The sequence below is a fragment of the Eulemur rufifrons genome, chromosome 4, assembly GCF_041146395.1.
Source record: "Eulemur rufifrons isolate Redbay chromosome 4, OSU_ERuf_1, whole genome shotgun sequence".
Classification (NCBI taxonomy): domain Eukaryota; kingdom Metazoa; phylum Chordata; class Mammalia; order Primates; family Lemuridae; genus Eulemur; species Eulemur rufifrons.
This window is the reverse complement of record NC_090986.1, coordinates 82,649,064-82,665,827: the sequence shown is the minus strand read 5'-3', so window position 1 is coordinate 82,665,827 and position 16,764 is coordinate 82,649,064. Positions and strand designations below refer to the sequence as shown.

Genomic DNA, 16,764 nt, shown 5'->3' with positions numbered 1-16,764 from the left:
CTGTGCCCAAAGTTAGGACAAGCCTAAAAGAAATGTTGTCATCGTCACAAAATAAGAGGAGACTTAAAAGTAACGAAAAGGTCAGGGTTCCAGGGACCCTAGACATCATCTAGACCAACTGGCTTGGTTGTTTTTCGGTTTTTGTGTCAGCGATAGGGTCTCGCTCTGCTGCCCAGGCTGGAATGCAGCAGCATCATTGTACCTCCTGGGCTCACGGGATCCTCCTGCCTCGGCCTCCCGAAGTGCTGGGATTACAGTCATGAGCCACCGCACCTGGCCCTCAGCTGGCTTTGTTTTACAGAGGAGCAAGCACAGCTGGTCCATGGCAGAAGCGGGAGAAGCCCAGGGCCACCCTGCCTGATCCTATCTCCTGCATCATCAAGTATCTGCAGGGGCATCAATCCTGAGAAAGTGGCAGTCTCGGGACGTGGGCATCTAGGAGGCGCAGCACATGGTCTAGGCACCAGGGGAGGGCTGGGTGAGCAGACAGAACAGTTATGTTCAAAGACAAGCAACAAGAAGACTGCCGTGATTGCCACTCAAGAATGAAGGTGGCAAGTGTAGAGAACATTCTAGGACAGCCTGCGGAGGCCTGAGCGCCAGGGAAAGCAGGCCTTCTCTGGTCCCAAGGAACACACGGGACAGAGCAGAAAGCAGCAGAGGCTAGCAGTGACCACAACCCCCCAGGACATGAGGATACCTGGGCTTAGGGCTAGAAGCTGCCCAAGGAGACAGGGCCTTATAAGAACCCGTCCTATTAGACTAAGGGGATCAAACGTGCTCCAAGCAAAGCACCTTGCGCCCTCCCCAGGGAGGCTCCGGGAGATTTCCTCAGCTGCCCAGGCCTCTCCCTGCCGAGCAGAAGACTGGCCTCACCCCCGAGGGAGGGCCTGGCAGGTGAGGCTGCGGCATGGTCCCTGCCCCGCTGAAGGCACAAGAGCCGCCTTCCCACATGACAACACCTCACACCACATGGACTAAGCCAGCGTGAGCCCAAAGTGGCATGCGGCTCACCGCACCCTTATCTCCCACAGAGGAGCACTCACTGGAGCACCGTGGACGGCCCAAACCAGACAGGGAGGAAGGCACTCAGACCCCCAGGGCCACAGCTGACGCACCCACACCCCCAGCACACCCACGGCCACAGCGGGGCCCAGTGAGCACTGACCACAGCCCCCGGGTGCAGTTCTGCCGTGGCTGCCATGAGGCCACCCCACGGGCCCTGGGCTAGGTGACACAAAGGTGTCGGCTGCTCAGAGTCAACTCAGCCAGTCCTCACGGTGTCAGACAGGCCAACGACCAAGCCTGTGTTCTGTGCTCCTGGCTGAGGGGCTGCCCGGTCCTCAGCCATGCCTGGCCTGCGGAGTGAGGGGCCACACCTTGTCACCATCGTCTCTGCACACCTGGAGAGCTAGACCCAGCGTGAGAAGTGAATCTGCATTAACCTGACCCAAGCCCCGTTCTTGAGCATGTACAGCTGGGATGAAATTAAACACAAAATCCCTGAAGAATTATTACACCGGGCATCCCAGTGTCAGAGGAAGCACGCTGTGCTTCCAACTCTGGCCCTGCCACAAACTTCATGGCTCCGGAAACGTTACCTCACCTTCTGGACCTGTTTATCCAGCACCAAAATAACTGAAACACCTAGGAACAACACCAGCTCTAAAATACCCTAAAATTCAAAGACAGAAGAAATGAAGGAAGACTGAAAAATTAAGAGGCAAACAAGACGCTTCTCATTATCATGTTACGGGCAACCAACACGAGAAAGGTATTCAAGTTTGATCGATACCAAGGAAGAAGCCAGGGGAGAAACATGTGCCCATAACTTTTCCGACCACAGGTTTCCAGGGCACCTTTCCCAGAAAACCAAAGTCAACAGAGATCAAGGACAAGGGCGGAAGTGAGAACACCCCACAGTGCGTCAGAAGCCGCCCAAACTTGGACTTGGCCCCTGTGCACGACCGACACACCTGTCCCCATGTGGAGGCCACAGGAACAGGGTCCCTGCTCCCCTCAAGGCCAGGCCCTCCCATGGGCCCTGGACCCCACCCTTGCCCTCTCTCCTATGCCAGGCACCGCAACCCTTGCCAAGAGCCACACATGGTCTGTCACAACTACGCAGCTCTGCCAGGGAGGTGTGCAAGCAGCCACACACAACTCACCAACACAGGTGAGGTCGTCTCACTGAAGCCTCACTTACGAAAATATGACAGCCAGACTCGGCCCTCAGGCCATGGCTCCCTACGTGCACCTTGACTTCCCTGATGGAGCCCCACTTCTGTGAGCTCCTGTGTTCAATCTCCTTTGCTGCTTCTTCCTCCTACACCTCACTGACCTGGGGCACAGCCTAGGGCCTCTTATGCAAGCCCCTCCCCCAGGGGAGTCCACATGGTCCCATGGAACTACACATGGTCTCCAAGCTACGGCCTCCCAAACACAGCTCGCCAGCCCAGACGCCCTCAGGGCTTCAGAGTCAGACATCTGATCGCCTGTTGGGCAATGCCATGCCACACCTAACAGGCACCCCCAACCTGCAAGCCCCACTGTCTGCCCTTCTCTCAATAATGGTACCCGGGGCCCAGGAGTTCTGGATTCTTCTCTTCCACATCCTCCCAGACAACCCCTCAGCAAGTCCCGACAGCTGTCCTGCCCTCCATCCCTGGGCCCACACCACCACCAGAAGCTCCGGCATTGTCTGAGGCCAACCCACACAAGTGATGCTCTTGGAGAAGGAGTCCACGGTCACCTGGACCGCGCTCTCCATGCACTGCGATTTGTATAATGATCTCTTCCAGCATTTCCATCACTCGTGTGCCTGCTGAGACGCAATATCAAGTAAACAACCTATTTTTAGTTATTTTCCAAAGTTCCACTGTCTGAGGCAGGGTCCTCCCTCCCTTCCACACCTGGACAACTTCTCAGCTGACCTCCTCACCTCGCCCTGGCCCCACCACCTGTTTTCCACCGAGCAGCCAATGACACAGTCAGAAAACAGAATTAGATAATGTGGCTGCTTTAGGAAAACACTCCTCAAAGCCTGTTTCTCCTCTGCTCTCACACCACAGCAATCACCAACACAAGATGCCACGACCAGGGGGGGTTTCCCACACACCGCGCAGCGGACACCAGCTGCGCATCCTCCAAGTCAGTTCCTACCCTGTCTATCCAGAGGCAGCGGTCAGGTCCCACAGGTCAAGGGCTCAGTCCCCAAGACTGACCCTTCCCCCACCACTTGCAAGCCCACGCCCGCAGGGCTTCTGACCAACCGACCCGACCCCCTCCCTCTTTGGGTTTGATTAATTTGCTGGAGCGGCCCACAGAACTCAGGTAAACACTCACTCACATTCACTGGCTTGTTATAAAAGATATTACAAAGGCTACAGGTGAGAGACACACAGGGCGAGGTGTGGGGTGTGGGGCGCAGCTCCCACGCCGTCCCTGAGCTGTCACACTCCAGGAACCTCCATGCATTCAGCTATCCAGAAGCTCTCTGAACCCTGTTCTCTTGGGGTTTTATGGACGACCTTGTCAAAATGGGATCAGCCTTCAGGATGTGGGGTGGGACCCTCTCTGGAAAGACAGTCTTACGATCCACAATCAGAACAGGGGGAAGCTGCAGAGATTCTGTTTTCTGAGGTCTAACACACCAACACTGTAACAAAAGACTGTAACTAGGGAGTAACAACAGGAGTTATGAGCCAGGAACCATGGGGGGACAAAAAAAAAAAAAAATATATATATATATATATATATATATATGTCATAACACCACAGTGTCTCACACCCAGCACTTTGGGAGGCCAAGGCAGTAGGATCGCTTAAGACCAGGAGTTTGAGACTAACCTGGGCAACTTAGTGAGACCCCCGTCTCTACAAAACAAGAAAAATCAGCCGAGCGTGGTGGCACGTGCCTATAGTCCCAACTACTCCGGAGGCTGAGGCGGGAGGATCCCTTGAGCCCAGGAGTTGGAGGCTACCTTGAGCTATGATCATACCACTGCACTGCAGCCTGGGCAACAGGAAAAAAAAAAAAAAAAAAAAGAAAAGAGAAGAAAAGGCCACTCCTCTGCCAAAAGCCTTCCTCTACATACCTGGAACGAAACCCAAGCTCCTTGCCATGGCCCGGTGGGCTCTGTAGGACCCACAACCTCCTGCCTAAGCCTCTTCTTCCTGCTCCCCAGGTCTGTGTTCAAATGGCATCCTCACCCTTCCTCACGCACCGTCACCAACCACGGCACTCACACAGCACCAGAGAGCCCCGTACGTGCTCTCACGGCTGTCCTACTAGAGAAGGTGACTGCCACAGGAGGGGTCTTGTGCACGATGCCCACACACCATGGGCACCTGGTGATCATGTGCTGAGTGGGCCACAGTCACATCACCAGGACCCAGGACCCTGTCCCTCCCTCACATGCTGCCTGCTGTGCGATGCATGCTGAGTCCTCATTTGGTCCCTGCGGGCTGCAACCTGCAACCTGCCTCCAGCAATGCAGATGTGGACCTGGGGACTGGCACTGACCCTGAGAACACCCAGTGGAATCAGTGAGGGAAGCCACAGCACGGGGCCCAAGGGTGTCTGAGGTCAACCCACACAAGTGACGCTCTTGGGGAAGGAGTCCATGGTCACCTGGACTGCACTCTTCATGCATGGCGATTTGCATAATAGATCTCTTTCAGCATTTCCATCACTCATGTGCCCCCTGAGTGAGACCCAGTGTCGAGTAAACAACCTATTTTTAGTTAATTTCCAGTGTCAAAGACTAAGAAACACTTTGCACACCTTCCATAAGCTGACGACCACAAGAAGGCTCCGAGCAAGAACAGTGGCAGCTGTGTGTGCATGGCGGGGGCGGCAGGCACTGCTGGCTTTTCCATGACCTGCCCTCCTGCTCCTGCAGACCCGCCTCCCACTCCCCCTCAGAGGTTCCCAGCTCCAGCCCTGGAGGCCGACTCGCCAGCTGGGGCATTACAGGAGAGCAGATTCTCCACCATTCCCTCTGCACTTCCCCCAAGGTGCTGACTTTAAGCCCCTCCTGTTATCCTCTTTCCAGCTGGCCCTGCCCCGAGGGTTGGATTCTGTGGGGCTGGGAGGGGCCGAGAATATTCATGTCTTGCCAGCTCCTAGGGCTGCTCTATGGGCCTCAGGGTGACAGGCACCTGTGTACCAGAAACACCTCCTGAGTAAACAGTGGTAATCCTGACACCACAGGGCCACCGTGTGGACCAGGGGAAGTAATGCACACAGTGTCTGGCCCAGAAGGAGTGCTCCAGAAACCAGCCTCCATCTCCCTCCTAGAGTCACAGGCTCTGCTGTCCCCATGGTCTTGGGCCCAACCTCCCCTTTCTTAGGAAACTGGGTCTCGACCACAGAGCTGCAGAACTCCTCCCAGGAAACAGGCAATGCCTTCTGAATTTCATATTTCCCACGACGGAAGCTTCCGACCATACCTCCCGGTCCTGAGGTGACAATAAACACTCTGCTCCCACCTCCTTCCCATCCGCCTCCCACGTCTATACTCAATACAGCTGAAATCAAACACCTAATTAATAATTAAGGGGCATCTGGTCAGTATGTGGCAAGATAGCAGAGGACACTGTAGATGGAAAAGCAAAAACAGGTTAAAAACAGCAAGTTTGCATCCATAGCTTACACACATATCCAGTGTGTGGTGTGGAGACAGAGACCCTGGGTGTGCGCGTGTACATGTGCACACACAGGCAAGGACCGAGGGAGAGCGGGGAAAGGGAGAGTACTTGCACAAACGAGTGGAACGAATACACGCATGAATGCGTGCCTGAAAAGGTAAGTTCTATACCAGAAAATAAAAAGTGTTCTGCTCTGGACTAAAAACAGAACTACCATTCCATCCAGTAACCCCACCACTGGGTATCTACCCCATGGAAAAGAAATAAATACATAAACAAAAAAGATACCTGCCCTCACATGTTTATCACAGCATTATTCACAATAGCAAAGATGTGGACTCAACCTAAGTGTCCATCAACAGAGGACTGAATAAAGAAAACATGGAGGCTGAGTGCAGTGGCTCAGGCCTGTAATCCCAGCACTTTGGGAGGGGAGGCAGGAGGATCCTTTGAGGCCAGGAGTTTGAGACCAGCCTGGGCAACATAGCAAGACCCCATCTCTACAAAAAATCACCTAGCTGGGCTTGGTGGCATGTACGTACCTGTAGTCTTAGATACTTAGGAGGCTGAGTTAGGAAGATCACTTCAGCCCAGGAGTTCAAGGTTACAGTGAGCCATGATGATGCCACTGCACTCCAGCCTGGGTGACAAAGTGAGATCCTGCCTCTTAAAAAAAAAAAAGTGGCATATATACACAACTGAGTACTATCCAGCCATAAAAAAGAAATCATATCTTTTGCAACAACATAGATGTAACTGGAGATCATCATCTTAAGTGAAATAACTTAGATAGTCAAATACTGCATGTTGTCACCTTTGAGTGGGAACATGGAAGCAGCGTGTGGAATGGTGGACAGTGGAGACTTGGTGGGGGAAGGAGGAAGGATATGCAATCACTTCGCGGGTACGCTGCACACCACTGGGGGGTGGTTACACTAAAGGCCCAGGCTTCACCACTAGACAATATATCCACGTAACAAAACTGCACTTGACCTCCTAAATGATTAAAAAAAAATTTTTTTTTTAAAAAGGTCTTCTGTGGATAGGATTATGGGTGATTTTTTCTCAATCTTAACTTGTCCAAGCATTCTCATTTTTCACCACACCTAACCCAATAAAGAATCCCATACCTTGACCACACAGGTCACAGTAAAACCCGCCAGGAAGGACCCAGAGCACACAGGGAATCACACAAACCCCAGAAGCAACTCCCTGCCCCTGCTCCCTCAACCCCCGAGACCCCATGCTCCCCTCCTCTGACCCTCCCTGTCCTTCTGGGTAAACTTCATGCCCCTTGGAAATTGTCCCAACACCCCAGGACCTCTCTTATCCCTGCTTGCCTACACGGGTGAATAAAACATTTGCATCACTTGATAAAGGGGAGGCAGTTGTCCTCCCACCCGCTAGGGTGTCTCCTCCTGGTCAGGAATCAGACAACGTGGTCTCCAGATATTACAAGGCACAGCCTCAGCCCGCCCACCCTCAGACCGTCAACACCAACCTTCAAAACTGACCCAGAGGTCTCTCGCTGGGTGCAGGAGCCTAGCACAAGTGCGCCAAGTTTCTCTCGAGGTGAGAGAGGTTTTCATTGTACTTCCTTCTACTCCACTGTGCAAGGCTGCCCGGACCCTATACTCTCCTGCAGACCACCCTCGTGTGTGACGCTGGGCTTACGCAGTAATAAATCCTTCTTCTTCTCTGTGTTAATGTGGGTAGGTTTGAGTTGACAAGACTCTGTAACACACTGAGACAGCTCCCTCTAGTGTCGCTTAGTTCCCCCCACTTTCTTTCTGCGTCTTGACTGAAAATCACAGTGACCTGCTCTGTGACCTGGCCAGCTGCAGATTTTTCCCCCAACCAGGGCCTTGAACATTCCCAGGCACTGGTAAAGGTATGCGGGTTTGCTAGAAAGAAATTGGCCTCAGGCCTGAGCCAAATTCCTTAAACCTTCACACAAACTCCATACCCTGAACCCCAGCCCACACCTAGGTAGGACACCCCTTTTTTCTCACTGTCCACGGTGAAGATGCACAGCAGTACCTCTGTGCACAAGCTCCCCTAATAAACACTCTGGATTGACCACCTTGGCACTCAGGGCTTCTTTAAGAATCCCAACCTTCCTCATCTCTGGATGGTCAGGGGCACACCCTTATGGGAACTCCACTGCCGACACTTTAAGGATACTACAATCACCGTTTTGGCAGGACAAAAAACATCACCCTCAGAGGTCCCCCTATTTCAGACCTGCTGATGTGTGCCCAGTTCCAAATCCATGCCCTCACTCCCCACACCTTTATTTCAGGCACTCTCACATTCCCTGCTGCCCCTCCAGACACCTACCGCCGCCCTGGGTTCCCACCACCCCCTCCAAACCCCAGTGTACCCTCCAGGCCCCACAGCCCCCTCCAAACCCCAGCGTCTCCTCCAGGTCCCCAGGGTCTCCTCCAAACCCCAGTGTCTCCTCCAGGTCCCCAGCGTCTCCTCCAGGTCCCCAGCGTCTCCTCCAAACCCCAGTGTCTCCTCCAGGTCCCCAGCGTCTCCTCCAGGTCCCCAGCGTCTCCTCCAAACCCCAGCGTCTCCTCCAGGTCCCCAGCGTCTCCTCCAAACCCCAGTGTCTCCTCCAGGTCCCCAGCGTCTCCTCCAAACCCCAGCGTCTCCTCCAGGTCCCCAGCGTCTCCTCCAAACCCCAGTGTCTCCTCCAGGTCCCCAGCGTCTCCTCCAAACCCCAGTGTCTCCTCCAGGTCCCCAGCGTCCCCTTCACGTTCCAGCATCCCCTCCAGGCCCCAATGTCCTTTCCAGGTCCCCATTGTCCCGCCTCCAGGTCCCTGGCATGCCCTCCAGGGCCTCAGCATCCCTTAGGTCCCCAGCATCCCTTCCAGGTCCCCACGGCCCTCCTAGGTCTCAGCATCCCCCTATGGCCCCAGCATCCCCCCATACCTGCCCGTGCCCCAGGATCCCATCTCCAACCCTCTGCCCCTTTCCTGGCCCAGCCCACCTCCCTGCCCCCCCACCCCCAGTCCCCGGGCCTCGGGAAGCCGAGGGCTCGTACCGTGTCAGCCACAGCGGGCAGAGTGTGCCCAGAGCGAGCGGGAAGGGCTCGGTCACAGGCCCACCGCACCCTACCGCCCCGCTCTCCTCAGGCGCCGCAGGGGGCGCGAATACCGAGCGTCTCCGCGCGGCGTCTGGGTACAAACACCGACGCCGGACGCAAACCGCAGCCGGTCGGCAGCTCCCGGAGCTCTTCGCGCCTGCGCGGGGGAAGGCGGGCCCGCGGCGAGCCCCGCGCATGCGTGTTGGGCGGCGCCCGGGGCTCAGGTCCGGAGGAAACGCGGTGCCCTCGGGCTCCGGGTTCCGTGTCCGCGCCTGCACTTTCCGCTTTGGCCGGATGTGAGGAGCGCGACCTGGGCGCCGGCGTCCCGGGTCGGGCCGTGATCCGACAGCGGCCCCGAGTCTCCCGTGCTGGGCCGGATGGACCGCGAGACGCGCTCCCTCGCCGAGCGCCACTTCCGAGGCGGCGGGTGCGGCGGCCAAGCCCCGGGGCGTGTGGCCTTCATCCCGGAGCCCGCCGCCTTCTCTTACGCCGACTTCGTCCGTGGCTTCCTGCTGCCCAACCTGCCCTGCGTGTTCTCCGGCGCCTTTACCGAGGGCTGGGGCGGCCGGCGGCGCTGGGTGACTCCCGCGGGCAGGCCGGACTTCGACCACCTGCTGCGGGCCTACGGTGAGGGCGGGGTGGCGGGGCCAGTGCCCAGATCCACGGGAATGAGGCAAACTGAGCCATGGGCATCAGAGCCCAGGCCCAGACTCCTGGGACAGGGGCAGACCGTGGGCATCAATCACAGCAGGTGCCTAGAGCCCCGGGCGCCCTGGAGATTTCCTCTATAAACGGTTTGGAGGGCGGATGGAGCTCAGGGGATTGGCGGCATGGAGGACTCTCAGCACAGCCTGTGCCTGACCCTTCTGTTTCAGGAGATGTGGTTGTACCTGTTGCAAACTGCGGGGTCCAGGAATACAACTCGAACCCCAAAGAACACATGCCCCTCAGAGACTACATCACCTACTGGAAAGAGTACATCCAGGGGGGCTACTCCTCTCCCAGGGGCTGTCTCTACCTCAAAGACTGGCACCTGTGCAGGTAAACGGGTGCTGGCTATTGCACCACCGTCCCTAGTCCTGTGTGAAGCCAGAGGTCTGAACCTGGTGGTAGCCCCTGTCTGCACAAAGAGGAGCTCTTCTTTTTCCCAGTCAGGAATTGTGATCAATTTAAAAGAAATACGGATGTCTTCAGCATGGTTGGAAGTGTTGCCCTCTGGGAAGGTCCACACTTTTTCATGAGCAGAAACATTTTAATGAGACCACCTGCTGGCTCAGAGTAGGTGTTTGATTAACGTTGAGTAAATTAGCAAACAGTTGAATTCTTGCTTGTGTGCATATCAAGCTTAGAAAGGCAGAGGGAGATAGAATTCAGGCCCCTGTGATTGCCATGGCCAATCTAGAGTGCATGAGAAGCACCAGCATCTCGGCTCTCCTCCGTCACACCACTGCTTGTTGGTGCAGAGAGCTGGCTTGGGTACACTGTGGGTCAGGTGTGACCAGACACTGTCTTGGCTCCAGGATCTCCTGTTGTAGTACCAGAGACAGACACATAGACCCAAACACCATCATGCACTGTGGATTTGGGGTTTAGATAGCTGGGTTTTTGGTATGTGTACATCCCAGATAGTGCTGGCATTTTGGTATAAGTATATCCCAGATGTTACATGGGACATTTATATTAGAAAATTGTTTATTCGAAATTCAGTTTTTGGGCCGGGCATGGTGGCTCACACCTGTAATTCTAGCACTCTGGGAGGCCGAGGTGGGAGGATTGCTCGAGGTCACGAGTTCAAGACCAGCCTGAGCAAGAGTGAGACCCCTGTCTCTACTAAAAATAGAAAGAAATTAACCGGACAACTAAAATTATATATAGAAAAAATTAGCCAGGCATGGTGGTGCATGCCTGTAGTCCCAGCTACTCGGGAGGCTGAGGCAGGAGGATCGCTTGACCCAGCAGTTTGAGGTTGCTGTGAGCTAGGCTGACGCCACGGCACTCTAGCCTGGGCAACAGAGTGAGACTCTGTCTCAAAAAAATAAATAAATAAATTCAGTTTTTACCAAGTGTCCTGTATTTTATCTGGCACCCTACAAAATAAAGAGAGCAAAGGCAGGCCCTGGGGTCAGGCGTTTGGGGGAGGCCACAGGAGAGATAACATCTGAGCAGGGCTTTTACAGATGAGCAGGAGTTTGTCGGGTACACAAAGGCAGGCCGGGCAGAGGGACTAGCATGGTGTTTTGGGGAATTACACGCAGTTTGTTGCTACTGGGGCTCTCTTCCTGTCACTGTCTCTGACCAGGAGTAACATGTGAGTGGGTCCAGAAGCTCTTTCCTGCATGGTGTTGCTGCAGTTGCACCTTCCTCCGTGCTAGTTTAACATACCTGTGTTTGGGTGCTCATTATTGGGGTTGTGGAGGTGGACCTGGAGGGCGGGAGAGGTTGGGAGGGTGAATAGGCAGCCCTCATGCCTGGGTCTGTGGCCTGGCATCGACCAGGCCGAGCTGGGTTCACTGGGGTCAGTGAAGAGTGAAGGAAGCCCACAGCTGGGAACGATGATGATGCTGGTGGTACGTTCAGAGCCCCCAGCTCAGCCAGAGGCCAAAATCTTGGGACTGGTGCGGGGGTGGGGAGGGAGGGGGCCGTGCTGCTGCCTGGGTGAGCTGTCTGTGCATTATCACAGTCCACTCCCAAAGCCACCTTAGTGGCTTACGGTTCTGTGGTCAGCAGTTTGGGTGGGGCTGAGCCTGGCCCCCTGGGGGCTGTGGCTGACTGGCAGCTCCATGGAGCTGGGTGGTCTCAGGTGGCCCAGCTCCTGTAATCCCACACTCTGCTGCACGTCTCCCTTGCCAGCATGGGCAAGCCTGCCAGGGTGGGGCAGGGCAGGGAGGTGGGCCCTGCTAAGCCTACTGCCCTCTCCACAGGGACTCCTCGGTGGAGGATGTGTTCACCCTGCCTGTGTACTTCTCCTCCGACTGGCTGAACGAGTTCTGGGATGCCCTGGATGTGGATGACTACCGATTTGTCTACGCTGGCCCCAAGGGCAGCTGGTGAGGCCGCGGGGGTGGGGGCGTTGTGGCTGCCCACTTGGCTTAGGGGCCCAGGCCAGCAGGAGGGAGCTGCTCGGCACAGGTGTCAGAGGTGGGGTCTGTCCCGAGTGAATAATGGGCCGCCCTTGCCTCAGTTGGAGGCCTCTGGGGCACTCAGTTCAGGTGACTCATTCAGAAGGAGCAAAGCCCACGCCGATGCTTCGAGGCACAAACTAGGAGCTCTTGCCGCATGCAGGTCTCCATTCCACGCCGACATCTTCCGCTCCTTCAGCTGGTCCGTCAACATCTGTGGGAGGAAGAAGTGGCTCCTCTTCCCTCCAGGGCAGGAGGAGGCCCTGCGGGACCGCCATGGCAGCCTGCCCTACGACGTGACCTCCCCCTCGCTTCTCGATGCCCGTCTGTACCCGAGGCGCCAGCACTGCGGCCCACCCCTGGAGGTCACGCAGGAGGCGGGCGAGATGCTGTTCGTACCCAGCGGGTGGCACCACCAAGTCCACAACCTGGTGAGACCGGCAAGGCCACCCGGGTGTCTCCCCACTGGAACATGACCTGCCCTGGCCCTCCTCGGGGGCCTGCAGGTGAGGTGGTCCTTTTACCTCCAGGCCCCACTCCCTGCCTGCTCCTCCTCTGGGCCCCATGAGCTCTGAGCTAGCTGTGGACTGAGATGGTCTCAGCACCATCCTCTCCCTGCTGAGAGGGCACCGCTGGAAGGCGGGAGTGGCCCCTCCTGGTGGCAGAGGGCTGGGGCCCTGTGGTGTGTTCTGAGGTCCTGGTCATCTTGGTAGGCCAGGCGGGGAAACCCGCTGTGGGCTCTTGGGCAGCTGTGCTCTGCCCCTCCCAGGACGACACCATCTCCATCAACCACAACTGGGTGAATGGCTTCAACCTGGCCCGCATGTGGCACTTCCTGCAGCAGGAGCTGCGCGCCGTGCAGGAGGAGATCAGCGAGTGGAGGGACTCCATGCCTGACTGGGACCGCCACTGCCAGGTGGGGTGGCCTGCCCAGCAGGGTGGGGGCGGCAGGGCTTGGTGGGGCGGGGACTCTCCAAGGCCAGGCATGATGACCTGCAGGCTTGGGGAGGCGGAGGGCAGGCCCGTAAGGCCCTGCTGTGCCTGGCCACCAGGTGTGTGGGTGATGGGTCCACCTGGGTCAGCCCTGACAGTGCCCTGCCTCTTGATGCCTCTGTTTACCTGGTCCCTGCTCTCTGTCCTCGAGGACTGGGCCTATGTCTGGGGCCCTTACAGCCTGGGGCGATAGCTGTTGGCTCATGGGCCTCCTCCCCTTTGGCCCAGGTCATCATGCGGTCCTGCTCGGGCATCAACTTCGAAGAGTTCTACCACTTTCTCAAGGTCATTGCTGAAAGAAGGCTGCTCGTCCTGGGCGAGGGCACGGCAGGGGGCAGTTCAGGTGCTGAGCTGGGCCCCGAGCAGGCAGCGTTCGATGTCGGCCGTATTGCGGAGGTGCTGGCCTCTGTGGTCGAGCACCCTGACTTCCAGAGAGTGGACACCAGCATGTTCTCACTGCAGCCCAAGGAGCTGCTGCAGCAGCTGAAGGAGGCCATTGCTGTCACCTCAGTCCTTTAGTGCCCTCCCCACCGTGGCCTGGGTGTCCCAGGAATGGCCCTTCCTGTGGGTCTGTTGCAGTCCTGGCCATCCGTGGCCGTTGTCCAGGCCCCTGTTCTCCGGGCCTGGCAGGGTCAGGGACCCTGGATCTGCTGAAAGGTGCCAGGTGGGGGTGTTGGTCTATCCGACCTGCAGCCAGCCTGGGACAGCTTGGGCTGGGTGGCATTGTGACTGGGTTTTCTTGGAGTCCCCACACCCCTAGCGAAGGCCAGGACATCTGAGCCAAGGGGCACATGCATCCTGTCTGCCTGCTCTGAGGCTCCTTGTGGCGCGGAGCTGCCATGTGCTCACCAGGGCCTGAGGCAGAGGCTGGGCCTGCCCTGCCCTACCCTCCCGTGCGGAGACTGGGTCGGGGCAGAGGTGGGCCTCAGCACCTGCTTCCTCGTGGCCCCCACACGGCAGGCCTGGCCTCTGAACTGGAGCTGCAGAGAGCCTCCCACTAGTGGCCTGTCTGCCCTCTGGGAAGCCTGGCTGCTCCTCTGCCAGCCTCCTACTGAGTCCTGGGGCCAGAGGGGCTGTGGTTCCTGTTAGTCACACTTGCTGTGCGTTGCAGGTGCCCATAAATCCCTCAGGGAGGAGGGAGCAGGCAGGCTGTGTGTCCCCTGCCCGGCACCTCTTCCTGTAGCTCATGCACCTCAATGCCACCTCGCCCTCTGCAGGGATGAGTCTTCCACTGCTGCTGCACGCAGGGCAGTGAGTGGGCTGCTCAGCACAGCCCCATCCTGGCCCCTGTGGAGGCACAGCGGACCCCCAGCCTGGTTTGTGCCATGGGGGATGGGCTCTTGGGGGCCATCCATGGTTCTGTGGCTCCCCCCTCCAGCAGGAAATGCCCCAGACCTTGGCCCTCTAGTAAGAACCACAGGGTGGGGGCCAGGGCTCCACCTGTGTGCCTTCGACCCCAAGTCCACTCCTCTTCAGTTGGCCCTGGGTCTGCCATCCCCACCCCAGCAGTGGAGGAGGAGTCTGACTATGACATCCAGTGCTGCTACCTGACTCTTGGCCAGGATGGACACCCAGGAGGGCAGGGACTTCTGTCTGTTCTGTTAAATGAATTATGCTAAGTGCCTGGAAAAGCAACTGTACACAGTAGGCATCTCTTGTGTTTGTCAAATGAATGGACTCCAACCAATACCTACCCAGGTGCCCCAAAGCCATCCCTCCCTGGTCTGGCTGCACCAAGGTCGGGGACCCTGAAGTGGCATCTCATGCCTATTCTACAAATGGAGACACAGCGTTGCCCAAACTGCAGGCTAGCAAGGGCTGAGGCAGAGGCTCCCTCATGGTGGAGAGGGAGGTGGACATGCATGCTGGGGAGGCTTTCTGTGGCTTAACCCGTCTAGTCCCTAGAAAATGTGAGTCTGGTCCTCAGGAGTGAGCTGGTGCTGGCAGGTGTGGCAGTGTGCCCGAGGCACAGTGAGCAGCAGCTGCAGCACCTGCTGGGTGGTGGCAAAGGCCCGAGGGGTATGGCCCCGGTGGTGGGGACTGGGTCCCCGCCAGCTTCGCCAGTGTGCCTTCCTTGCCCACCCCGTCCTGTGCAGCAGAGCTCGGTGGCACCACGTGTGACCTCCAAGGGGTTGGGCTGTGGCTGACCCAGCACCCAAACCTCAGTGACTGAGCACAGGAGGGACATGAGAGCCCAGCAGAAAGCTGTGTACCGAGGCTCACACCTGTAATCCCAGCACTTTTGGGATTTGGGAGGCCGAGGTGGGAGGATTGAGTTTGCTGTGATCAGCCCACTGCACTCCAGCCTGGGCCTCAGAGAAGGACCCTGTCTCAAAAAAAAAAGATTGAGGTTGAGGAATAACTCAAAATATCAGCACCTTCAATTCGTTTAAATGAGGATGGCTCCTCCCTGCCCAAGATCCCGTGTTAAGGACCTGATTGCAAAACATCTCTATGGTAAAGATGAAACCGGCTTCGTGGTGTCAAGAGGCAGCATGAGGTCTCGCAGGTCACAGCCCCCCAGCCGTCCAGCGGTGGGCCGTGTGGTCCTCCCACGCTCCAGACGGGGTGTCTGGGGACCCTAGTGCCCTGCATGGGTTGGAGACCTGTGCAGACACTGCTGTGAGAGCCTGCTTGGCCTCACGGTTGGGTGCCATCGTCTTTCTAAGGGGCGTATTGAGGCAGTTGCAGGGGCAGCAAGGAGGGGATGCCAGAGGGTCCAGGGTGCGGGCTCTGAGCAGCAGGCCAGGGGGTGGAAATTCACTGCCCGGCCAGCACCCGATGGGCCCTGTTGTTCAGGGGTGGCAACTCCTGGCCTCTAGCTTGGCAAGAATGAGAAAGGATGCTAAGTCTTGGGCCAGGACGGAGCAGGGCAGAAGGCCAGTTTAAAGCGTTAAAATAGGTGCCCTCTGTGTGACCAGCCTGTCCTGGGAGTCTGTTGAGGCCTGGGATTGGCAGCAGGGTATTAGGACGCACGAGGGCGTTCACAGAAGGAATCACACCCGGGCCACCTGAGCCCGGGAAGGTTGTCACCGCGGTGAGCCGTTTCCCTGGTGGAAAGCCCCCGTCCCTGGGGCGGAGGGTCTCGGTGAGGTGTACAGACGTGTAGGTGAGCCCCTGCTCTGCTAAGCGTGATGAGACGATGAGGAAGAACAGTGGGGTGCACGGTGCCCGGGACACCCGACGGCAAGGGTCGGCAACAGCTCAAGGCCTGACGTCAAGTGGAAACAGCGCAAGGACTGAAATCCCCGCAGACGTGGGGAGAGGGGCTCCCGCAACGCCCGGGCTGGGTGGTGGGGAGGGCCGGGGGGGGGGGAGGAGGAGTCGGGTCCCGCTGCGTCTGCACCGCCCCCAGCCTGGGAGGAAACAGGACAGCTGAAGGCCCAGGAGTGAGACGGGCACACAGCGCTGGCCCGCCCGCCGCGCGCCCCGGTGGCGGGGTGAGAGTGCTGTCCTGCCGTCGCCACTGCATCTGTGGGGGCCGACGCAGAGCCACCCCTCCCAGGGCATGTCGCCGAGCCCTGGCAAAGCCAGGCTCCCTGCATCCGGGGGCTGCGGTCCCCAGAGAAGGCACCTCGCTCCCCCAGGGCCATCTTCAAGCTCCTACCCAGGCCCTGGAATCCACATCCCAGGTCTGGGGCAGCCCCGACAGCCGCATCCAAGGCCTCTTCCCCTTCTGCCCATCCGCGCTCGGGGGCTGGGCGTCGGCGTTAACCCGCATCCCCGGGGCGGGGGTGGCGGGTGAGGGTGCCGGGGCCCTGCACGAGCCCAGACCAGAGGCCGTCAGCTGCGCCCTGGGTCCCAGGCGGAGAGAAGGGCCCGGCTAGCCTAGCCCGGCCTCACGGGCCTCTCCCGGCTGCGCGAGGAAGGGGGCGGGGAGTGCGGGCGTGGACCCCGGGAACCACAGGC

At 58.0% G+C, this 16,764-nt stretch overlaps 2 protein-coding genes across 4 annotated transcripts in view; one reads left to right on the top strand and one right to left on the bottom strand.

Annotated features, from left to right (window-relative positions):
• The window catches only part of SNAP47 (synaptosome associated protein 47), a 42,555-nt gene extending 33,781 nt beyond the window's left edge, over positions 1-8,774 (bottom strand). The window contains exon 1 of the mRNA XM_069467476.1: positions 8,702-8,774. The gene's annotated coding sequence lies outside the window, so the exon portion shown is untranslated. The remainder of the gene's footprint in view (positions 1-8,701) is intronic.
• Positions 8,775-9,054: 280 nt separating this feature from the next.
• JMJD4 (jumonji domain containing 4) lies at positions 9,055-14,500 on the top strand. 3 transcript variants are annotated; one of them, XM_069467473.1, is made up of 6 exons: positions 9,055-9,370; positions 9,619-9,784; positions 11,665-11,790; positions 12,062-12,293; positions 12,632-12,778; positions 13,084-14,500. In XM_069467473.1, the coding sequence occupies exons 1-6, from the start codon at positions 9,121-9,123 to the stop codon at positions 13,372-13,374; spliced, it is 1,212 nt and encodes a 403-aa protein (XP_069323574.1). In that variant the 5' UTR covers positions 9,055-9,120; the 3' UTR covers positions 13,375-14,500. The 3 variants fall into 3 exon arrangements, with proteins under 3 accessions (XP_069323574.1, XP_069323575.1, XP_069323573.1); XM_069467474.1 differs by having other exon boundaries at positions 12,026-12,293; positions 12,632-12,728; positions 13,082-14,500; XM_069467472.1 differs by having other exon boundaries at positions 12,026-12,293.
• Positions 14,501-16,764: the final 2,264 nt, after the last annotated feature.

What these genes read in the sequence shown, in the direction of transcription:
- JMJD4 (XM_069467472.1), top strand. Translation starts at nt 9,121, where the DNA reads ATGGACCGCGAGACGCGCTCCCTCGCCGAGCGCCACTTCCGAGGCGGC. An exon ending in CCACCTGCTGCGGGCCTACG is followed by an intron (nt 9,371 to 9,618) that starts GTGAGGGCGGGG and finishes CTTCTGTTTCAG; the next exon opens with GAGATGTGGTTGTACCTGTT. An exon ending in AAAGACTGGCACCTGTGCAG is followed by an intron (nt 9,785 to 11,664) that starts GTAAACGGGTGC and finishes CCCTCTCCACAG; the next exon opens with GGACTCCTCGGTGGAGGATG.